Source organism: Spinacia oleracea, chromosome 2, assembly GCF_020520425.1.
Source record: "Spinacia oleracea cultivar Varoflay chromosome 2, BTI_SOV_V1, whole genome shotgun sequence".
NCBI classification, from domain to species: domain Eukaryota; kingdom Viridiplantae; phylum Streptophyta; class Magnoliopsida; order Caryophyllales; family Amaranthaceae; genus Spinacia; species Spinacia oleracea.
This window is the reverse complement of record NC_079488.1, coordinates 108,601,408-108,626,365: the sequence shown is the minus strand read 5'-3', so window position 1 is coordinate 108,626,365 and position 24,958 is coordinate 108,601,408. Positions and strand designations below refer to the sequence as shown.

The 24,958-nt window shown below is 38.9% G+C and overlaps 2 protein-coding genes across 3 annotated transcripts; both read right to left on the bottom strand.

Moving 5' to 3' along the window:
- Positions 1-1,115: 1,115 nt before the first annotated feature.
- Positions 1,116-4,096, bottom strand: LOC130468090 (uncharacterized). Of its 2 annotated transcripts, XM_056837750.1 has the most exons (6): positions 3,456-4,096; positions 3,110-3,363; positions 2,934-3,017; positions 2,775-2,858; positions 1,998-2,696; positions 1,116-1,916 (listed from the first exon to the last, which is right to left on the bottom strand). In XM_056837750.1, the coding sequence occupies exons 1-6, from the start codon at positions 3,934-3,936 to the stop codon at positions 1,116-1,118; spliced, it is 2,403 nt and encodes an 800-aa protein (XP_056693728.1). In that variant the 5' UTR covers positions 3,937-4,096. The 2 variants fall into 2 exon arrangements, with proteins under 2 accessions (XP_056693728.1, XP_056693729.1); XM_056837751.1 differs by lacking the exon at positions 2,934-3,017.
- A 3,730-nt stretch (positions 4,097-7,826) lies between these two features.
- Positions 7,827-23,836, bottom strand: LOC110782137 (probable protein arginine N-methyltransferase 6). The gene is made up of 13 exons (XM_021986242.2): positions 23,463-23,836; positions 21,125-21,190; positions 20,666-20,734; positions 17,878-17,913; positions 15,029-15,094; positions 13,339-13,407; positions 13,147-13,224; positions 12,974-13,052; positions 11,728-11,822; positions 10,066-10,150; positions 8,943-9,136; positions 8,705-8,823; positions 7,827-8,286 (listed from the first exon to the last, which is right to left on the bottom strand). Exons 1-13 carry the CDS (start codon positions 23,712-23,714, stop codon positions 8,244-8,246), a joined length of 1,251 nt encoding a protein of 416 aa, XP_021841934.1. The 5' UTR covers positions 23,715-23,836; the 3' UTR covers positions 7,827-8,243.
- Positions 23,837-24,958: the final 1,122 nt, after the last annotated feature.

The window sequence follows — 24,958 nt, the reverse complement described above, 5'->3', positions numbered from 1 at the left end:
CATCCATTCCGAAAAAAGGCCAGGCACGTATATGCTGAAACAGTTAGATGGAACAATTCTGAAGAACCATTGGAATACCGATGTTCTCAAGAAATATTTTGTATGATCTCTGTCTGTAAACCAAGTAAGTTGTTTAATGAGAAGAGGAAAGCCATTGGCACCATGTGTTTCATTAAACTTATCTCTACATTTATTGTCCCTTTATATATATATGCAGCCTCGGATCTGATCAATCCGAGACCAAAAACAGGTTGACTTTGCCCATTCCTTGATAAAATGCAAGAAATGACCAAATCATACACTTCAGGGAACCGTCCAGAATCCTCGGATTCGCGGTACCCTAATAAAATTTGTTCGCAACAAACAGTCGCTCGAATCAAGTTATAAAACTCCGGCTCAGATCCACGGATCGCCGAAGGCATAACTAAAGAGGCAGACTAGCGATCTCTTGCCCAGGTTTCCGAACCACAAGAGATCGGAAGAACAATCCAAACCTCTGAGCAGATCGACGGATTTGAAGAGTCTGGAAACTAAAGAGTCTCTTAGCAGATCTACGGATTTGAAGAACTCGCAAAACTAAAGAGTCTCTTAGCAGATCTACGGATTTGAAGAACTCGCAAAACTAAAGAGTCTCTTAGCAGATCTACGGATTTGAAGAACTCACAAAGTCAAAGAGTCTCTTAGCAGATCTACGGATTTGAAGAACTCGCAAAACTAAAGAGTCTCTTAGCAGATCTACGGATTTAAAGAGCTCGCAAGATCAAAAGGTTTTTAGCAAGTCTACAGAAAGAGGAGCTCGAGAAATCTACGGATTTAAAGACCTAAAAATTGCGAAAGAACAAGTTGAAAAGAAGCAGCCAAGTAACAAACATTCATTTTTTATTCAATATTTGGGGGAAGTACAAACACATCGAAAACCTCAAAAATTGAAAACAAAATGAAACAAGTTAAAATCGGCAGCCATCAACAGACAATACCGGCCTACCGAAGTACTAAAGAAAGCAAAAAGAAATGAGTACAACGCAGCGCCGAGGCAAAAGGGGGAAAAGCAAGCACATATTCGGAAGTCCTCAACTGGAACCGACCGACTCTGAAGAAGACGACTGCCCGAATCCCTAACTCTTGGGAGTCTCAGAAGCGGCCCCTAGGGGAGCATCCTTCGAAGAACCCCCAGCAGTGGTATCACCTTCGGAAGTTGCCTTCTGGGCCCGAGCCTCTGCAAGAGCAGCTTGGCGTTCAGCTTCAGCTTCATCTCGATCAGCTTGGCATTCCACCAAGTGGTCCTCGGCCTGCATCCATAGAGGAACTTTCTCGTTCCAAGGGAAGTGAGGCATGTGCTTCGCAAACATGCGCCGAGCACCCAGGATGCCGTTCCAGTACTGCTCTCTACACTGATCAGCAGTGTAGAGGTTGACTCGCTCCTGCTCCAGCTTCCGAATATAGTCATCTTTTTCCCGAAGCTTCAGCCGAAGGACAGGCACCTTATCAGCTTGCTGCTGGATCAGCTCCCGATGCTGGACAAAATGGTGGAGCCTTAACTCCGCCTCTTTACGCTCCTTGTCGGCCGCTTCAAATTTAGACTTCATCTCCTGGAAGAGTCTATCTTTTTCCTCAAGTTCGCTAGCGAACTTAGCGGCCATATCCTTCTTCTCCTCAGCAAAGGAAGCGATCTTCTCAGCATCCTCTTCAACTCGGAAGATGAGCTGGCCAACCTCGGTCCCGATCTTCTCAGCAGACTCTCTAGCCTCGCGACTATAGTGAAGGTACAGCTGCTTGAGTTCCGTAAGCTCGGAGAGGAGTTGCCCAGCCTTCTGGTCCAAAATGGGAATATCACGAGCATAAGCCTCACGATATTTCCTCAGTTGTTTCTCCTCAACCGAGCTACACTCGGAAGCGAACGAAGACCAGAAAACAGCCTGGGAACGAGAGAAAGATGAGCAAAATAGGAAAAACATAAAACAAAAACACAACTCAAAGAGAAAAATCTAGCAAATTACCTCGTTCAGATAGTACTGGGCCATCATTGCCGGATTCCTCTCTTCGGCCCCAGGAACCCTCCACTGCGGGTTAGCACGAAGCAGATTCTCCCGAGCAGCCTCGGGGCCCACCAAGGATCCCACGTGAGCCAAAGGGTCCTCTCCCAAAATCGGAGCCCTGGCATATCGAGCCATCGCCTCCCTTACTTCTTCGGGGATCCGTTTTAGCGGAACATTCGAACAGGGATCAGCATGGATCAGCCTATCCAGGGCCGAGGTAGAAGTAGAACCCAAAGTTGAGTGGCGCCTCTTCCTCGTCAAACCTTGCTCGGGCTGCTCCTCCTCTCCAGCAGAGGGAACCTCCTTCTGAACCTCGGGGACCGCAGCTTCGGGGCCCGAGAGATCTATCATCTCCTTGTCTGGACTCTTCTCCCTCTCGAAGGGAAGATCAGCAGACTCCTTCTTCTCCCCAGCTACCTCAGGGACATCCGAACCAGGAACAAAATCGGCTTCAATCGCCTCCATCACCTCGGTGATATCCTGGATTTCGATCCCCAAAGCAGCAGATGGTTTAAGGGGAGAAGGGATGATATCTTCCTCGATCAGCGGCTGATCCACGGCCGGCGGTTCAGCAACCACCACACTCTTTAACTTCTGCCCTGGCAAGGGCATGAAGTGAAGAAGATTCTTAGGAGGAGGCATGACTTCCGAAACTGCTTCCTGCATAGCAAGCATTCAAAGATTAGTTTCCGAAAAGGGGAGAAACGAACTACAAAAACTCCAAGTCAGAACAAATACCTTCTCCGAGGGCTGAGAAGCCTTCGCTTTCTTCGGATGCGTGGAAGGCCTCAAAAGAGTGCTACCCTTCCTTTTGCGTTGATCCTAAAAAGGGGAGACCAAGGGTCAACGAATGTAAAAGAAGAAAAAGGAAGAAATAGAGAAAAAAGCGGGAAATACCCGGTTCCTAGATAAAGAGATATCTATCCGAGCCGGAGATGAAACCGAAGGAACGGCACGCGGCACAGCGTCAGTCCCAGGACCCTAAAAAGATGGTCCAGGACCAAGACGTTAGCCGACGGCCAACCGAAAAGAAAAAGATAAACAGAAAATCGAGCCTATAAATGAACACTCACCGGATCCGAAGTCGTCTTCAACTCAGGAAGCACAACCTTCACAGGAACAGCTTCAACAGAAGAGGCGGAATCCCACGGATCAGCTCGAACTTCGGATATCCGAGCAACCCCCAAAGGAGACAACACGTAATCCTTCAGACGAGGATTACGAGGGTTATCTTTTCCGAACTTGTACTCGGGAGCCGGGTCGTGAATAGTCTTCAAATCCAAAGAAATGCCCAACTTCTTAGGATCAATGCAGCTAAAGCCGTACTCTGCAAAAACAAAGCACAAAACATGTCAGCAAAACGAAACAGGAAAGAGGACAAACTCACTGAAAAAACGGTCTCAGCCGAAAGACACCTACCCCTGTCAAAAATCCTGCTGAGACCGGCAACAGCAAGAATGTCCTCCCTCAGAATGTAATTGAGATTCGGGAGCCAGCTAGACGGCAGTCGGTGGTTATCCTCTTGAGCCAAGAACCACTGGAGGAGGTCCACATAGTGGCGATGGTTCCGATCTGGAGCCGCCACACCCCTCATATCAGGATCAGGAGCCACGAACCACTTCGGAGGACGATAAAAGTTGGGATGCTTCGGATCCGTCGGCACACGGACGAGCAACCACTCCGTCTTCCAATTGTGGTCAGAGCTAAGGTAGGGGTACGCCGTGATGTAGTTCGGATCCCCCCTCTTTCGGGACTTCTTGTTGACAATGGTCCACCAACCATACCCATCACCCTTGGAAGCATGGTTGAGAACCAGATCGTGAAGATCCCGAAAAATAGCGACAGAGCAAGGGAAATTGACGAAGTCACACACCCATCTAAATCCGATTATGTGCCTCATAGATTTGGGTGTGAGCTGGGCCAAACTAATGTTGTACGACACCAAAACCTCGGATACGAACGGATCCAAAGGAAAGCGGAGACCATTCTCCAAATGGTGAGTATACACGGAAATGAACCCCCTCGGTGGATGAGTCACCCGAGGACGCTCTTGTTCAGGAAGCTCGCACCAGTACCCCAAGGCGTGCTGGATTCCGTATAACTCTTCGGCCCTCCGATGGTAATGCCCCAGCTTCGCCTCCACCAACCAGTCACCACTGACCGATTTTTCCAAGGGACCATCGATCTTAGTGGTCTCATGCAGAATCGGGGCATACTTACCCTGCGGATCAGCTTCAGTCCAATGAACTGGAAACTCAGGGTAGGAGCGGCGCACACCCGAAGAGCCAGCCTTTTTACCAGAAGTTGCGCGTTCAGACACGCTAGACCCGCCAACAACATCATCTTTCGAAGCATCCCAACCAGTCGAACGCCTCTCCACTGGCCTCTCCGAAAGCCGAACCCTCGAAGTTTTCGGCAACCTTCCCGAAGGCACGTTCTCCCTCTCACTAGAGGAGCCAACGACGAACTTGCTCTTGCCCCTATTCTTTGCCATGGCCGCGAATTCTCGGTCTAGGGTTGAGATTGAGGGGTAGAAGGAAAAACGAAGAAAAAAAAGGAGAATTCAGAAACAAATTACCTTCTTCCGAAGCGGAATTCGCCGATAAAACGAACAGCACAAGTTCCCGAAGTCCAAAGTTGGCCGAATTTCGTAGATCTGAAGAAACAAATCGCACTGCGATCGCCGGAATTTAGAGAGAGAAAGGGTTTGAAAGAAGGAGTAAAAAGTTCGAAAAGAGCAATGCACCCCGTATTTATAGAAAAGAAAAGGGGCGCATCAACTTCCTCAACCCACGATCTACACGGCACAATACAACTCCCAACACTTGTCATCAATGCAAATCATCCCTTTTCAAAAAAGAGAGGGAACTTTCGGACTTCTGACAGCTGGAAACCCACCCATTTAATTCTAAATGGACCGGGTCTGGGGGGCATGTTGTTTGGGCTCCCAATTGATTCTCAATTGGGCCACTAAGTCCAAAGCCCAATGGCTCTAAACAACAACATCAAACCTACCAATAGCTATTCAGCCATCCATTAAGGCCCAAGGCCCAATAACAATAAGTGACCTATGGGCATTTATTATGCAAACACTATAAATAGGCCGCCAAGGCTCACACCTCAAGGTACGTCCAATTTATCGCCTTAAGACTACTCTTCTAGAGAACTTCTCTCTAGAATCCGAGCATCATTCTTACTTAGGCATCGGAGGGGCTTTCCTCGGAAACACCCCCGAGGCCAGTGACTTTGCTCTTGTGCAGGTGAATTCGGACTCCACTCATTCAAACAAGCAAGATCTTCAACACATACAAAAGGGCCTTCATTCGAAGCCCATTGTTTCCATCTTTACAACACCGGAACACCGTGTATAGTTAAGTAATCGTCTAAAAAAATCTAACCAGTTATATGAGAAATGCAGTTCAAGCTATTATCTCATACACGCTCAGTGTTGCTCTTTTTGTTAACCCGTCAACATAAATACCAAATACCTACCAAGTCTCCCACACCTAAATTTTTAACAATTAAATAGTCCAGGATTGTAGCTGCTACAATAATTGTATTGATTGAACAATGTTATATTTATAGTACAAAGAGTAACGTAAATGTATCCTAATATAACTAGGCCTAGAGCTTTAATGAATCCAAGTGATATGCTAATTCCTAGCTATACGTAAGTAGCACGTAATTACTAAAACCTTAGAAATAGATGTTTAGGTTAAAGTCTAACTCTAGGATTTTTTTTTTTTTTTTGGTTCTACTACGAGGAGTTCCCACCGCCTTCGGCGAGTGGACTAATCTCCCACGGGAATTTGCATTGGTACCTCGATGGACAACATCCCTTCCAGTTGAAGTTTTTTCCATTCCCAAGGCTCGAACCCGTAACAAAAGACGACATGCAACTGAAGTTTGATAATCATTAATCACTAATTGATCTAATTATCGAGGAACAAAGAGATTACAAAATGAATTAAAATTAAACTAGTTTAATCAACTATCTGTGGAAGATATATTTACCTGTGTGGCTGTGTCGATCGAATTCTCTGCGTAATGGGGGAAAGGATTGTGTTTATGTTTCCCTAAATTTGGAATAATATATGATGAAATTTAAAGAACCCTAGTTGGAAAGGTAGGGTTACTCGGTTATGAAATGAGATTACTTGGTACACAAGCACACACGTTTTTTTTTGTCTTTTTATTTTTTTTATTTCGGGTTATAGCATTTGTAGGGCAAGAATTCGGATAATCCTCATGAAAGATTTGGTCCCTAAGTGGATGAGATACTTTTTTAAAAAAAGTTTGGGTTATATCTAATATTGGGTAAGATTTCGGCAAATTCTTGTGAAAGATGGTTATTTGAATTTTATTTAGTAAACCAAATACAAAGCATTTATGTATTTGTGTTTCAATGATAGAGTGACCCTAAGGGTTGATAACTCTATATTGAATTTTGATTGGTTACAAATGCATTGAAACTTTACATACAACACTCTCTCTCTTCAATTAATTATGCATATATATTATTTTATGTTATATGTATCTTAGGGGTTGCCAACCCTTTAGGTCAACCAAACATTTTCCATTTATGTACGAGAGTTCAAGCTTAAGCACAAACTATTATGGAGTAGTTACTTGAGTTGATTTGCCGAAAAACTCGATATAACCCAAAAAACTCGATCTGATATGAACCGATCTGATATTTACCTGATTCGATAATGAATCAAAATTTTGAGCCGAACCAGACCCGACCAATTATAAAAAAATCGAAGCAACCCGAAACCCGAAACCCGAAATCGACCCGAAAGAAAATAACTCAAAACGACCCGACCCAAGTAGACCCGACCCGAATCCGATCCAAACGACCCGTTTGCCAGGTCTAGTTGATATAGGCACCGCCGTGGTGGTTATAGGTTTCAAAAAGTGCGGGTTGGGATTTCAAATAATTGATTTTTTTGTTTTCGGTTCTGATTGTTGGTGGCAGCAGTGATTTTGGTGGTGGACTGGTCTGGTGTTGGGTGAGGCGATGGGAGAGGATGTTGGGTTGGAAGATGGTAAGACAAGAACATAAGTACACTTATGAAAATAAAATTGTGTATTGAGATAAGAATAAGAGGAAAAATAATAAGAAAAGTAAAAAATAAAAGTTGAAGGACACATATGGTATTATGCAAAAAGGTGGCACTATTTCAATGCCCCTTAATTCAAAACCTTCTATTCTCTTTTTAATAAGATAATAAGATTAGTTGACCCTTTTATCAAAGAGTCGAAGGTGTTACATAATAGAACGGCGTTTTATTTTTTATAAAAGGATAGTTACACAGACGTTATACTAGTCTTCTATCAAAACTATATCCTAACTTATCTAAGGAAATAAAATAAGAAAACATGTTGTCTATTGAAGGATCAATGTGTAGGTGGCTTATAACGTGATGGCCAAGAGATGCTATGTAATACGATTATCTTCTCGATATACATGTCTCGAATTATGGCTGTCAAAATTAAGAACCAGTTATCGTATGTCGTCCATAAACAGCTGTATTGCATGGACAATGAGCTCGTTGTTGCAAAATCTGAATTATAAGCAAATTATCTCCCTCAATGAAAATATGCCGAATATTGTTTTTCATTGCCAATAATAAGCCATGCGGCGTTTTAGAGTAAACAGGGTTAAGTTTATGCCGAGGGAGGCTCTCTTACTGAAAGCACGAGAATTGCATAATATTTTAGAGAAATATAATAGGCGCACTTTAGACGTTGTACAAAATGCGCAATGTAGACAATGTACAAGGAGCATTAAAAATGTACAACTATGGTTTGTCTCAAAAAAATAAAATAAAAAATATTCTTACATCTACCGCAATATCACTCTAATACATAACTCTATGGTATGAAAGAATATAATCGCCTAGTAACAATACTATTACTGTTTCTAATAAAATTAAACCCTTAAGAATGAGTTTTGAATAGGAATAAAGGCGTCCGCATCAAAAATTGGATGTCATCAACACCACAATACATACCTAAATCAATGGTTGTTTATCTTACATTTCAGAGCTGTGTAGGATATAAAACTGACACAGTTGTAATAGATTTGCCTTCAACATACATTGTCATAACCTGCATTTTTTGTGATAACTTATTGTTGGCCGCCATGGTTGAGCGAGCAACATAAGACCGTGCACTTCACCAACACACGGAAACTACAAATCTTCAGCGCATGACACTCTCTTTTACTAAGGTCCGGCCACCAGAACTGCATGCAAGAGAAGAATATTGAACCATATTAACATAAATCCCTACAAGTCTACAGCCATATTACTCCCTCCGTCCCTTAATACTCTCTCCGGTTTGACCGGCACTAAGTTTTAGGCAATTTAATTGACTTATTAATTTATTAATTTTTTATGTGGTAGTTGATAGTGTAGTATTTTTTTAATATAGTTAATGGGAAATGTATTAAATAAAGGGGTGGGGGTGGGGGAGTTGAATTTTTTAATGTTCTTTTAGGAAATAGGAATATAGGTGGGTCCATAGTTAAGAGGGAGAAATAATATAATATTGGTAAAAATATGTCATTAATAGAAATAAGGCGAGTATTAAGGGATGGAGGGAGTAATATAAATCCCTACAAGTCTACAGCCACCCAAAAATTGCATGGTCAAGAAACTCACGTGTATTCGAGATGAATATTCATAAACCGCCGGTTTTCCTTGCTTTGCGTTAGGGTGACAGATCCTTCGATGAGTTGATCTTGCTCAACTTCGATTGGCTCGTAAAAGTAAATCAACGTCTACAACCATCCAAACAAATATATTTCAGTATCAAGAGAAAGAAAGGAATGTGTCCCTTGCATAACAAAGGTACTAAATTCTTGAGCTGCAAGAAAATAAAAAGGTAGGAAGAAAGTACCTGTTGCCAATGTGTTGGTGGATCTTCAGGGGCAGTAGAAAGAACAAGTCCTTCACTAGGGTTTGTGCGTCTCTTTCTCTGTCCACCATTTTTACAGTTATTGTTATCACTGGACAAATCACCATTGCTGGTTGGTAAATCGGCAGGTCCTCCAAATTCAACATCAAACCAAAATGCAAACCCGTGAAGTGGAGCTGGATTTACAGAAAAAGTAATAGCAGGCATGAGTTATAAGACTTGTAACCCAGTTTAAAACCTTTTAAAACCTTTTAACGGCACATTATATCAGAACAAATACTTTAGAAATCGTATTTTAGAACTATTACTTATGAGTGTGCTGCAAATTTGTACTACCTCTGCCCCTATATGTATGTTCCATTTTCCATTTTTCGATGTCTCTAAAAGAATGATCCATAGCCTCCATTTACTTAATAGTCGAGTGGCCCCATTATTTCACTCCTTCGTGAACAATATGTCTCATTGTTTTACCAATGCATCAAATACACTCAACTAAATATTAAGAACAGCGGAAAACGTACTTGGAGCATACGTATACGGACAGAGGGAGTAGAAAAGAAGCAGTAACGACTAACGCAGTTCATGCCGCCATGGCTCCAGCTTATCAGTTGTAAGTGGAAGCAGGAAAAATCTATTTGATTTTAGATGCAATAGGAGATACCTTGTGGATGAGGTTCTCTTACAGGTTATTTAGCTTAGTATTCAGCACTGCGAATCATATGGAGAAGAATCTCCTTGTGAAGGGTGTCTTGCTAGCAATTCTAGAAGTTTGTTTACAGATGCCAGAATATTGAAGATATGTTGCTCACTAAGCATTTTATTTGGATAACTGGCAATTTAATCCCAAGTAACATGATTCAGACATTAAAGTAAAGCTTTTTGACTGGGAATATGTTTGCTTGAATTATAAGACTACCGTGCAATTTCCTCCGGAAAAGGACTATACGGAACTACAAAAGTAATGTTCTACCTGAATCCTGAAGACTAAAATTACATGAGAGCCTTGTGGATTAAGTCGCTAATTTGGCAAGTATTTTAACATATTGTTCAACGGATAAGGCATGATATTAATGAGTTGAGAACTAAAGGATCCATCAATACTTACCTCGCATCATAGAGTGCAATCTAAACTTTGTCTCGGCAGTTTCTAGTTCTGTCAATGTAACGGTATAGCAATCTACATGCTTCACCTGTAAAAAGAGAAGCAGTTAACATTAAATATATGACGATTCACCAATATAAACATTTTTCAGCAATCCAAAGAACTGAAACTTATCAAATAAAGAACAAACAGGGAGGTACCCACTACCCATTGACTCTATGGGCTACTTGTATAAATTCAAGACTTCAAGTCTCTCAATATTATTTGCAAATGAAAAAAAATACACACACGTTAGTTGCTTACCACAGTTTACCACTTATCTTCAGCAAAGTCGTAAACCCCAAACAAAAAGTTGTTTCTGAAAAACTGACTTTTGTACTTCAAAAGACCCTAAAAGAAAGCTGGAAATACGAAATCTCACAAATGACTGGAGAACTAAGAGAACTCCCAATTCCATATTTATAATATCCAATAGCGGGAAAAGGAGAAACAGACAAATATTTAAAGAGCTAATTTCCCATATCAATTCAGTCTCTAGCCACTAGGCCAGCAACTGTAGTTAGCCCCACCAACACAATTTTTTCTGCCTATTCCAGCTTTTCTTCCCAGAATAAGTTCTAATATCAAGCATTGGTTTGTTTTCTCAATGAGATAACTTGCATTTCCAACTTATTCAACAGATCTATTGCACATAACTATCCAAAAGCATTGCCTCTTTAGTCTCTCTTTGATCTTCGTCAGGGTTTTGAATTTCTTCTATCATCAATATCCAAATCAAGTAAGGGCCTTGTCGGAATCTACCGATTCTCTCTTCGTCCTCTACTTCCATCATTTTTCTTTTGCTTTTATTAGTGTCATTTTCAGCTTGGGACTTGGGCATACAAATTCAGAGTTAAATGACACCATAATTGCCCAAAATACCTTGACAAAACATCACTAGAGCCAATATCACCTGTGGCTTGTGCTTTTATATTAGTTATTTCCTTTACATTCTGTCTTTGAGTTTTTTGCTTACCAGCTTTTTTTATCTGTAAATGAATTTTCTTTAAGATGCATTTCCATTGCTCAAACAATTAAAATTATATACGAAGTATTATATTTCTTTATACATAATGCCATAATTTATTGAACACTGTCAAATGTCTATTTCCCCTTCCATTCCTGTGCTACATAGTAGTAAATATCTCACACAAAGGCTCATCCTAACCTTATGAAGGCATTTCGCGACATTCTGGTATATGTAAAGCTTATACCAGACCCCACAGGTTCAAAAATCCAAAGCCCACAAATGACTGGTTTTTTAGATTTGTTTAGATCTAACAAACAGGCCCTTCAAAACGCTTTAACGGGCTTAATAAAAGGGAATATTACAGGAGCATGTATCAATTCAGAAAAGGATCAAAAGGAAAAGCATCTTGACCAAAAATGCAAGCATACACTTTACATGTGGCTAAAGAGAGCTTCAAGGAAAGGGAATGTCATTACCCAGCATGCACAAAATCAGAGAAGAAAAAACCTTGAAAAGGAAAATCATTTTAACCTACAAATATATTCTACGTAATAACAAAACTATTTGCTGGGAGTCTAAAGGGCCTTCAGTACACTAGAATCAGATTTGACAACACAAAACCTAGAATGAGGTGACTGAGGGAAGAAAAGACTCACCACATGGGGCCATGTCAAGACATTCTCACCCGATATAGTCTCCACACTTGGCTCTTCAAATGCACATTGTTTGGCTAGTGGCACCATAGCTGACACTGATGGTACATAAAATAAAACTTATTACAAACAAAGGCTTTAGCAGAAAAGTGGTAACCAAATCGAGGACTAATAGTCCATCATCTAAAAATATGATCTCACAGTAAAGATTTAATAGCATGGAGTAAATTATCCACAAATGGACAAGAGGATTCATTTTTCTTTTCTGGATAGCTTGCATGCATGCACGGAGTATATTGATTTAGGTTAAAAGACAAATCAATTTAAGTACGGAATGATATTCAGGACTAACAGACACCAGAAAAGAGTTCGCAAATCTCCAACCAAGAGCTTCACAAATTACCAGTTACAGAAAATAAAATTGAATCAGATCCCTGAAGGAACTGTACTCAGTGATCGGATGATTCTCCAAGTGTAAAACATGGACAAAGCAAAGCATTTCGAACAATTTAACTCTGTTCTTTAAATATGCGTGGAGAATGGCACAGGAGCAATTCTCTACTTCATTGCTGGTCTTACAAATTTACAAAGAGAATGACCTCCCTCGGGAACAGTAGAAAACCAAAGATGTCGAGATCACTGAAAAGAACACGGATTATTTCAAAGGTCTAAAAAGAACTTGCACTTCAATTGCCAAGCTTTCCTAAAATTCCAAATTGGCTCTATATGTTTCAACTTAGTTAACTTACTTTGACTTGCTTCAGAAAAAATAAGTTTACATAAGTTAAATATAATTTCAGATAATTTCAGAAAATAAGTTCAGATGAGTTTAGACAACAAAAGTTCAGATTAGTTCAGACAAAATTTTTGTCAGACAATAATTTTTTTCAAACTTCAAAACACAAATAAGATGATTTCAGACAAAATAAATAAGTTTATTCCAGATAAAATAAGATCATAAATATTCAGATAAAAGAACTTCAGACAAAATAAGTTGAACCAAACAGAGTCTTACAGAGTAGATGATATCAATTGCTATTAAGAAATATCTAATTATATCTTCCTCAATGTTGTTCAAACAGGATATACCGAGCAAGTTACAAGAAATATTTCCAGGAGAAATAAAATCAATCAAAACGAACAAAATCAAGGAAAAATATTAGAACCACAAAAAATATTTATTTTTCCATATACATGCAATACCTCTGATATTTTCAGTCATGAGAAAGGAGTTGTACTGAATACTTACTATCAATTCCATATACATTACGCCAAAAATCGATGCTTTGACTGTACCGATCTGGATTTGTAACAGGTGCCATATACAGCTGTGCATATCACATTAAAGAGAAGATATTAAACACTGTTCTACAAGGTACATCATAGAGTGGAAAAATAAATAGATAACAGGATAGAGCATACAGTTGCATGTGAAGGAAGAATAAGACCTCCAGGCTTTAGCCATCGATCTCGAGCAGTAATCACACTTCCCAGCATGCTCTGTAGAAATGTACAAGACTTATTGTCAATCCAAGTAGTGCAACATCTGAAATGAACATCTTCAAACTGCAGATACATATTTCTAACCGAAATTTTACAACTGCGACACACTACCTCATAAAGAAGCATGTAACCCATCCATTCAGATATTATAATATCAACCTCCTCATCAATCTCCACGTCCTGCAGTAATATACAAAGTAAGGTAAAACGTGAGAGATACACTAGTGGGTAGAGCTGTAAAACCAAAATATATCTTCACACGAGAATACAAATGCTCATATCAATCAGGATATAGACGAAGTGTGTACTAAGAAACAAGTTGTTCAAACTTTGTTACATAAGTCTGGCAGGGGAAACAATATCTGTGAATTCAATCTTTGACTTCAAATTGGACAATCTTTGACTTCATTTACTATGTATAAAAGTTACAGAAGAGCGAATAATAGCAATCACACATTCATCAAATAGCCAAATAGGCTAGACATGCATAAAAAATGATCCAAAGCAGTGGTATGCCATTATTAACTGTTAAGCAAACTGGATTCTGGAAAAAGAACAGAGAAAAGCTACTAGTAATTCAATACAGGATAACCTAACAGAGTTAACAAAATTCAAAATAAATATATTTCTTTTTTCTTATTGGATTTCCAATTCAGAGGAACCCCGCAAACTGGAAGTTGCAGCACTTAATATTTTGCTTGTGCTTTAAGACTCTGGTCTCCTATTCAACGACAACGATAAAAAGGGCTTGAAGGCAAATAGATCCAGAGTCTTTTCTAGGAGTTCTTATCCACTACACAAAACTTCAACGTCAAATACATCTACCATTCAAATACTGTGCTGGATAAGTAAAGTCCCGCACAAACTGATGCCTCTTCCAGATGAATGTGATGGATATGGTTGCTGTCAAAAACAAGGTGCAGATTTCAGCCCATATGCAATTTTTGATTGAACATGGCTACCCGTAGAAAAATAGAGAAAGAAAGTTTTTCTTATGCAAACCCAGCAAACTCCTGCTCCTAGTAGTAAGATGAATTTTCAAGATGAAAGAAAACAACTAGACTTTCCAGGCAATGGGTATCTTACGGGGAGATATATATTCCAGAAGGACACTGAAATACTTGAGGAGTTGAGGGAACGCTTTTCTTTCAATGTATCGGCGCTTGGGATTAGAAACAGAATACTCATGGGACAGAGTTGACTTTTCTTGCTTCTGTACGGGCTTATGCTGATGAACCTTTTAAGGGTTTTCAGCATGTACAATTACATTTTCTGATGGAAGGATCGATTCCTCTGTAATTATAGCTTGACACGAATTTCATGAAGACGGAGGCTTTTGGCGAGCACAAGGAAAAAGCACAGACATGATACCAAAAGTCCCTTAAAGGATTTCTGATTAGAGGACAAATTGTCCTCTTTACTTTATTCTCTTTATTTCAGCTGTTTAATATACTTTTTTATTATAAATAAAACCATTAAGAGATACACAATGCAAGAAGTGAGACAAAAATTCACCACTTGGCGTAAAGAACATACATCTTTCCCTTCCCAGAAATCACAATTCTATTGTTGAGTTGTCTCGGTCATCTGTTTGTGATAATTGAGACAAGACTTGTACATGTATTGCATTAGGCCCAAGTTTCCAGAGCTAAGTGCTAGTTATGCAACTAGGAAACTTTCATGATCTAGGACAGCACAACCACTTGGAACAAAACTTCTACTGTGTTACAATTTACAAGCAATTTGAACCTAGCAAAGCAAGACCTTCATGGTTTAGCCAGATAAAATTTCAGAATCCTACCTCCACTCGTCCATGCAATACTTTAACAGTATCAGATAGGTTATTTGCATTGATGACTTCATTTGCCTGTTAAAAATGTAACAATTATTAGCAGGGGCTTGATATATGGTAAGATTAAAACCTAAAAGAATCTATTCTGACAAAAGAAAAAGCTATCAATAGATGGGACAAAATCAACTGAATGACCTAAATAAAGAACATATTCATCTACATCTAAACAAACAAAGAGACTAAGAGAGAAAAGACAGTGAAATCTCAGAACAAGTTCATAAGTTACACATTCAAGATAATATGGAAAATAAAAATCAAATTAGTAGAGATTTTCTGAGAAAAGAAATCAAAGAAGCCGTCAATTGACTGAATACGGAGTACTAGATTATACTCCATATAGAGGGCGGGGGGGGGGGGGGGGGGGGGGAGGGGGGGGGGGAATCCAAGGCGGTAAGGAATATCTGAGATGGTCATATCCAGTAATCCAGCTAACATTAATAACATTCACCCAGAGCCGGATAGTGCAGTCAAGCCACAACAACCAAGTAAAGCCAAAGAGAAAAAAATCGACAAAAGACATATTGTGGTGCATAGCAGGTCCTGGTATTTTTCTTTTTAGCAGATGAACCAAAACACTTTCCTTAAACAGCACCAGAAACGTTCAAAATGTAATCCCATCATATTGACATCCAACAATATTTCATAAAATGGTCTCCGCTTAGGTGAACTTGCGCTACAGAGCAACATGTAAGGCAAAGTAGCTGAAATTACTGCAACTCAAATTTCCTAGCAATTTTAAAGAAGTTGCAGCCTTGCAGGATTCTCAGCTATAAAACGCATCTAATGTGCATTGGTAGTACGCCTAGTAGAAAGCTGGTCAGCAAGTTTTGACAAGTCACTAAAAAATATTCTTTATGATGAGAGTTATACACTAGGATACTAATCAACTTTCTTCTAATTTGATATATTTGGTAAGAGGATAGAGAGAGGAGTGTTGGAGGGAGCAATTTAGTGGTTTAAAGTGATGAGCGGAGAAGCCCACATGCCTCAAAAAATGATACTGTTCTGGTTGATAACCTATGGCAATTTTGAGAAGGTTCTCACAGTTCCGAAGATCTTTGACTGGACTACAGGATTGAAGATTAACCTCCCTCAATGAAACTTTAGCGAGGGATAATCTTGATCACAATGTTCTATGGAAGTTTTCTGCTTTAATGGAGTGTGAAATCTAGAGCTGTGTGACAGCCACCACTTGGTAACTTTTTGATATTTTGAAGGAGATTAGATGGGTAGAAGGGTGGATACACTACGTTTCTAGTTTCCTCTCTGCCATCTCTCACATTTTAAGGTTCCAATGACTAATGTGAATAAGGTCAAGCATCCTGGTGGTGACAGTAAGGATCATCTTGTGCGGGTGGGATTTGGTGTATGACACAGTTAGCCTAAAAGAGAAGATATGGAAATCATAAGGTTAGTGACTAAAACAATTGCTATCTCATCAAGGGAAAGTATAGGATCTTGCCAAAATGAAAGAGATAATGGGTGCATTGCAACTGTGATGTGACACATCAACAACAACAAAAATAACAAAGCCATAGATGGGACACATCCAATAACAATAACAACAGTAACAACAATAACAAAGCCTTATTGATTTGGGGTCGGCTAACATGAACCGTCATAAGGGGAACTGTCCGCAAAACGTTGAGCAAGAAAAGTAAAGGGTTATGTTAAAGAAAGTACACACAGAAACTTGAGAAATGAATGAAGGTGAGGTAGTAAGACAAGAAATACGGAACAAGAAAACAAGGTCGGTTTAAGGAGAAACAAAGATGTAAAAACACAGTTTGAAGAAATTTTAACGAATAAAAAGTGAAGAATAAAATGTATAAGTTTGATAAAATAAAACATGCTAAAGGGAGCACAGTTTACAAAAAACGAGAAGAAGTTATGTCGTGTCATCGGCGTATATTATCTTCCTCCGGTCCACCCTATCTAACGCCATATTTTCCTCAATGCCCAATAAACTCATGGGACACATCTACTAAAATAATAATAAGGGGAGTTGTCATATAGATCTGTAAATTGAACGTTAAATCTACTTAAGCAAGATCCGATAAAGGCTTTTCTTCCAGAATGCCAACCACTGGTTACCGTTTCTGTACCTTCTCCGACTATGATGTTTTCTCTCCACTGGCTATAGTTTTGCTTCTTGTCTCTTTTTCTTTACCTTTTTTTTAATTGAAAGAGAGGAATCGGAGTTTTAAATTACCAAAAATCACACAGAACCTTACAAAAAAGGAAGAAGTGATATCAAAAAGCAGCTCATAAGCTTAAGGATTTGTATCATTCATTTGAAAAGGAGACTTTCATGCTAAAGTGGGAAATGGTTGCACAGCGCCTTCGTCAATTACTTGTATGATATGAATAGTAATAAATTTAACTATTGAACTGAATAAATATCAACCGCAAATAACATTCCCATAACATGTACAGTGACGCACCAAACATCAACATCTTAGGAATTATATTCACATATTCCACATACTAGAATCTATAGAGAACCGTGTAATAAGGGATTCATTATAACCTTAGGAGAAGACAGAATGGACCTTCTTCTTGAGGAAAAAAATGAAAAGAGGGCAGGTTGGTGATACATATTGTTTAGTTCAATATTATGCAAAGCTCAAAATTGACATGCAACCTTTCCTTTATTCAACAGTTAATATATTGTTCGCACTAAACAAATTTGAAAGACTAAAAAGGAGTGGTGAGGCAAACAGAGCAGAGTCTTGACAACACATGAACTCAGCAAAGCATCAACTGAATACAAGTGGGAAATATTCTCAACAAAGTACCTGCACCGCAATGTCACTGGCATCCACTGCATAAACCTGCCAAGAAAAAAAAATTAGAAGACATAAATCACGGAATAATATATACTACGTAGTCAGTAATCTTTTAAATTTCTGTCAGACAGAATATAAGCTTGAACTATTGTGGAAAGGAGTAAGTAACACTGGTAATGTTTCATCAAGTTTCAAAATCAAAGGAAGTGGATCAATTCATAAACCTAACGGCTTCTTCTAGCATGCAAACTACCAGAGGTCCTTCATGTAGTAAACAAACTCAAGAGCAGATAGCATTCCCCAGTCATAAGTTCCCTTCAAACCTGGACAATGGTTCAGAAAATTTGTTCAACGGGATTTATCATTCTCGAGATCCAGATAGCAGGAAGGGGGATGCTAACTTCAGTTCGTTCCAACTGACCTACATTTACAGAGTAGATGGATAGATAGCAGGAAGAAGGGAAAGGGACGATCCATTCTCCATTAGTTGTAAAACAATGAGGTTGGGCTAAGAAAAGGGATGGAAAATAATAGAAAAATGCAGAACTACAAATATATTATTGTTGTTGTAACTACTGGTCTTGCAAGTACAATAACGTTTTGATGACCACAGCAGCTGATTTTTCTACAGGTCCTTACAAAATTATACTGTCAACTTCTACAAATATCAAAGCATATTCAACAATCAACTAAAGCTTTCTTGAACTTGTCGCAGTATTATTGCCCATACGGATCAAATTAAGTGATGGCATATCGGCATTGGTATTGATGGTCCAAGACAAGAGTATATAGCATATATCCTTCCCATTCTACCTCACAAAGCACACAAGACATGGGGTTTTGTTTTCCTTCCAAATCCCATTCAGGGGAGATTTTATTCAGTAAAGAAACAAGGTAAACATATTTATTCAACTCTTTTCCATCCTTCCTTGGCCTAACTCAATTGTCATCTGAACAATAGACAATGGACACCTTCACTTTTCTCCCCTCTAAATATTTCTATCCCAACACCTTTCACATAACTTTTCCCCTTCCCTCCCTTCCCTTCCCTTCCCTGCCCCTCCCCTAGTCCCCTCCCCTTCAGAAATTTCTACCCAAACAAAATGTCAAAGTCGAACCTGAAGGTAATGATAACATGCTGGGGTTGAATAATACAAATAGTGCTTCCCTAATTAGGACGTATTGTATCTGCTTGAAGGGCACATAACTCTGCTTTTCCTGCACAGAGTATATGGAGTCGTCCACAACTCCATATCTGTGGTTCACTATCTCAGCAACCATAAAGGGAGATATCCATGCACAGGCTCCTCTTGAGAAGAGATATTATAACTTTACAAGAAGGTCAAAGCAATATACCAGTTTTTATTTTGTTTCCCCTCGGTTCTTTTCTTATGACATTTGAGAGTTATCTCCCGCAGGGACCTTTTAGGTTCAAGAAGAGCAAGTCAGCGATGCTCTGATAGCATGGAAAAGAAGGATATAGATCAAAGAACCAAAAAATTAGTAAAGTGCAGGAGCCAGACTTTTTAGCTATCTGATGGTGCAAATGGAAAGAAAGGAACCGGAGAATCACAATGTCTTAGCTTGGTCATATCAAGCCTTCTAACTATCCCCTTCAACGCTTGTGTACAGCTGGGATTAAAACGTTAAATACATTTCAGCATTGCTGGTCATTCGATAATTCATCATTATCAATATCATTACCCCATTGCCTCAAAGAGGCTCCCGCAAGAAGCGAGGTAGGGGGGGGGGGGTCGGACGTACGCAACCTTACCCCTGCAATTGCAGAGAGGTTGTTTCCAATTGACCCAAAAGCGATAACGGGACAACAACGAGACGACCATCTTCTACTTCATGGACAGGAAGCGAATAGGTATTAAGAGCCATTTGATTTGGTCATTGGATAATTAGTAAATAAAATCATGATTGATAATTGAGCTTGAAGGCACCAATTCTTATCTTTTGGTACACTTGATACTTCATACCACATCAAGTCGAACTTTTATTGTTTTTGAAGCTAACCTCCATTTACAAATGGGTGACATCACATGGTCAATTGATGCCTTTCTAACATACCCCTAATTATTCACCACATATTCATCATTTTCCGAGTGAAGATTAACCCTTAAGAAACAATTACATCAATATATCACTCTTCCCTGTCATTCATAAATATAGAATCTAATTAAAGTTGGAAGGAAAACTTAATTTAATCCATACTCATCCAGGAGGCATCTATCTCATCATGATCGAGAGGATCATCTGGTTTTACCGTAGTTTTCATATGTTAGTTGGCTTCATCTAGAGGAAGTAGGATCAGGATACTCATTTATATAGAGTTTCTGACTGTGTTTTAACCCTAGACACAGTACTAGTCTACGTAGTTTAATGTTCCCTAAGTCAACATATAAACTGTGACAAAAGGAGAGACAAAAACTTTGGATCCTACTGCACGTCACTAAAAAATATCCATTGACCAATACAGTAAAATCACAAAGTCCTAGAGCCGATGAAAAAAGGATCACTTCACTGCCCAAAATGACAATTGACTGACACACACTGACACACACAACACTATCCTAGCATCTAAAGGGTACCTCAAGCAACTTTTTACTCAGCTAATTGGTGGCAAACTTATGTCATCCTTTGATGATACAAAATCCTAACATTAACAGTTTCCCGTGGTAAAATCCAAAAGAGATTTTTATCTCTTCCTTCATTCATTTCATAGATCAGTTGAAACTTGGCATGAATCCATGAAACATGACAGTAGAAGTATTAATCAAAGAAATTTTACCCTTTTAGCTCCAGCTTGTGCACAAAATATAGATAGAATGCCTGTGCCGCAACCGACATCCACAACAACCTGCAAAACTTGTTCAGTAAAATCCATTAAAATGTAACCTTGGATAAGATCCTTTTCGGCATATACTAAAAATTTCAACATTTCAACAAAAGGGCCAGATAAGTTTCTTTTCATTAAGGTTAAAAGGGCAGCAGTAAAAGTTAAGAGTTAATTAACACTTGGCTTTGTAATATTATTATAAATGTAAGATTTGACAAATGAATCATTAAAAAGGACTGAGACCAAAGATGAGTTCGGAAAAAAAAGTTCAATTGTTGATCGCATGTAATCCAAGTATCACAACCTGCGATGCTATTTGCAGAGGTTTGTAATCAAATTTTCTATGACATATCAAGGATCAACACCAAGTGCAAATTAATAGCAGAAAGCCAAAAATATAAGAAGCCTTACCTTGCCTGCAATTAAATGTTTGTATTTGAATATTGCATTCCGGTAAGTGTCAGTCCTCACATGATCCTGGGCATAGAGAGAAGAAGAGAGTTGAGAATATAATGGTAAGTACATGGCATGGGGTAACATAGAACTGCAAAAACTCCTACTCCTTAAAGTTTCTATCAAATGAAATAGACTACACGCAAACAAGTTGAATTTCCCTTCAGGAAATACTGATTACTGAACAATAAAAATATGAATTATTTGATAAACCAGAGGCCTCAAAAGTGAGGCATGCCTACATTAAAGGCAAAGCAGCACGGCAGCTTTAAAGCTTAGAATACGGTGGGTAGCACTTTTACAATCTCTTGCTCACTTTGTTGACAGCGTTACTTAATTATACAAAGGCAACAGTGGGACACAAAACATGACAAGTTACACTCACTCTAACCAATTAACCAGATTATAGTCAAAACAAAAAATAGCATTGCCATTCAAAAACTTTGGCAGAGATGGCTCTGTATTGTACAACTTTCGTACAGCATCCTGGTCATCACAAATGCCTCATCACTCAAACCAACTTTATTCTCATGCAACTTTCTCATTAGTCATATCTACCTCCAATCACCTCTGCAGGGATATTTGATCCTAAAGCCTAACAACCCATTCTAACTAAATGAACTCAAGGAGCAACATTATCACCTCCTCGACACCTCTACTAAGCCTCTGAGAGAATACAATGCAGGGGCTGGCCAATCAGAAGACAAGGCAAAGTGAAGTACCTTTCGAACATTTACACCATTGAGCAAATTTTCATGATCTCCTTTATCGCCTGATCTCTAACAATGTAACACAAAAAAATTACCCCGCCTTATTTCCTATATTAGTGAATAGCTCGTCTACGCTCACAAGACAACCAAAAAGTACTACAGCACAAGACCGTAGGTCCAACTCTTAAAACAACACCTTTTGTTTTTCTGAAAGAGGCTATACCCTACAACATAATCAACCCAAATTGAGAGTTCAAGAATCAACAAGAATATCTTCTAGAGTTGCTTATAAGAGGTTACTCTAGAAAATCTAGATGAGTAATAAAAAATCAAGTGATGACGTATCCAGAAGTATCTCATGATGTGGAAATGTGGAATTATGTAATATTAGACAAATGTAGAAAAATCTAGAAACTATGATATACCACTATAAATATGTTGTATGCATAAGTTGAGAGGTGAGCCAATCAAGAGAGCTCCCACAAGATATAAGGGGTAGAAACAAGGGTTCCGCCAGAGAGATAAGTGAGAGACATGGGCTCTTGCAAATATTGTTGTACAGTTCTTATTAATGAAATCAAGGATAAAAATGCAATTTTGATATATTATTAAGGTCCATCAAAAATTCCGCGTGCGTCCTCAAATTTTTGTCATTGTTTGTACTGTTAATGTTAAAACACCACCGTGCCAAACTACCAATCAGAAGACAAGAAAGAGTGCATCTTTCACACATTTACACCATTTCTAACCTTTTCTTAATGTCTTTGTTCACCCTGATCTCTGAAGAAGTCAGCCGAAGCCCGAAGGTTAACCCAACTAACTATCTGGCACGGTGGAGGCTAGATTCAAGGAAATGAAATACCTTTCTCTATCACCTACACCCTACGGTTATTAAAAGTTCAAAAATCGACAAGAATTTATTATAGAGTTGTGACAAGAAACACTCACCCTTAAACTCTACATCGCACTTTAAACCGTACCGGACATAACTTAGTTCTAATGCAAACAAGTTACCAACTTTCAGAAACAGGTTGCTAGGTTAGTGAACAAAATCATCATAAATCAACCTTAGCAGTAAAGATATCTGATTAAGCTCTTTCAATTAACCATTTTTACTTAAAATTAAGCTCTTTCAATTAAGCTATTTCAAGCTCCAATGTCGGCAAATTAAAGATACACGCTACGGTTATTAAAAGTTCGAAAATCGACAAGAATTTATTACAGAGTTGTCTGCATTTTAAAATGTACAAGAAAAACTCACCCTTAAACCCTACATTGCACTTTAAATCCTACATTGCACTTTAAACCGGACATAACTTAGTTCAACATTATCAGTAAAGATAACCAGCTAGGCGGCCATCGCTTAATTCCAATGCAAATTATCACGAAATCCCTAAGCATTCCTCCATTTTTACTTAAAATTAAAGCTCTTTCAAACTCACTCCAATGTCCTTCATTTTGAGGGCAAATTAAAGATACAATCAGCAATTAACTGTTCGCATTATTCTCAGTTCTCAATTAAATTGGATGATCATAAACAACAACAATACAATTAGAGGGATAGAATAGGAAAGAGGAAAAGAGACCTTAATCATCTCCTCGTGAATGCCAAGGTGAGAGTAAGACTGAAAGTAGGCAACATCAAAGTCGGTACAAGGCGGAGCGTCTCTTTCTGCGTCGGCGGCACCATCGGCGGAAGAGGCGTCGCGTGATAAACGACGCACCTTCCTCCTCTCTCTGTGACTGAGACTCTGACTCGTTGTTGTTGTGGTTGTTGTTATCGTCGCCGGTGACGTAGAGTGGCCATTGCTGTCGCCGCGACTTGAACAGGGCAACATCTTTGTCTTCTTCGCAGTTCGCACTCTCACTCTCTCTTTATCTGTCTCCTTTCTCCAAACTCTGTACTTCTCCCTCTCTCTCGCTAAGGCTTTTTGACTAAAGGGGCTAATCAACCGAGCTCAGGTTGCTCACCTCGGGCTCTTTACATTTTTTGCATTCAAACTCGAGCCCGGTTCATTAAAGTTCGAATTGTCATCAAAAGGTTGATTAAATTGGGGTTAATTAGGAGTTGATAACTTTATCAAGGATAGTTGTACAGGTGATTAAAATTTGGGTCGGATTGGACTTTAACATAAAAAATAAAAACCATGCCAAATCAATAAATTTGGTGTGGGTGGAAACTCGATTCGGGCTGGATTTGGGTTTTGGTCTAAAATGCATACTTTAGGCTACCCAAACACGTATTTTTTCTGGTCGGGCCAACGGGGCGAGCAAAAGTTGATCAAGTCTGGATAGTTGGTGTATCTAGAGTTTAATAATTTAATAATTTAAAGTATTTTTAATAATTTAAAGTATTAAAATAGGATATTTGGTGAATTTTTTGAAACATGTTACTTGTCAAAATTCTTCAAAATTTAAGGGCATTTCATAAAAAAACTGATAAATTTGTTGTACATTGCCAACATCAGGTAAGTTTTACCTATTTTTCTTTGTAATATAATGAAACAAAATGATAGATAAATAATTTAAAGTGTTTTATATTATGAAAAGTTTTGATGGATAAATAATTTAAAGTGTTACATGTTTACCTTTATACAATAATTTTGAAGGGATGATTTTCAATTAAGTGTAAATGTTATCACTAAAAATAGATAACTTTTACATTATGTCGGTGTAACTTTTAAACATTTTAAGTTGATTTTACTCCTGCCTTATAATATTTATTGTACACAATGTAACACCAGCTTTGAATAAGAATTTGTGAATTGTCATATGGCCGGGATTGCGAAAATAGTTACTTTTATGTTACAATTATTTGTGTGTTACTTTTTTTTTTTGAGTTTCTCATCAATATTGCGCGGGGATGCGATTCGCCAAGCTAAAGTTGACCAAAGACAAAGGAAGTATGTCCATTAGGGTGTTCCGTAGGTCCTAACTAAGCCAAAACTTAGGTAAAGCGAAGAGCGATGAATAATAGCCTACTAGGAGAAATGATTGGCTAGATCAAAGCCCTTGAAGAAGTAGATTCTCCGACTCTATCCCGTGGAGCGGTAACTAGCTCGAAACAACCAACTCACTTCGC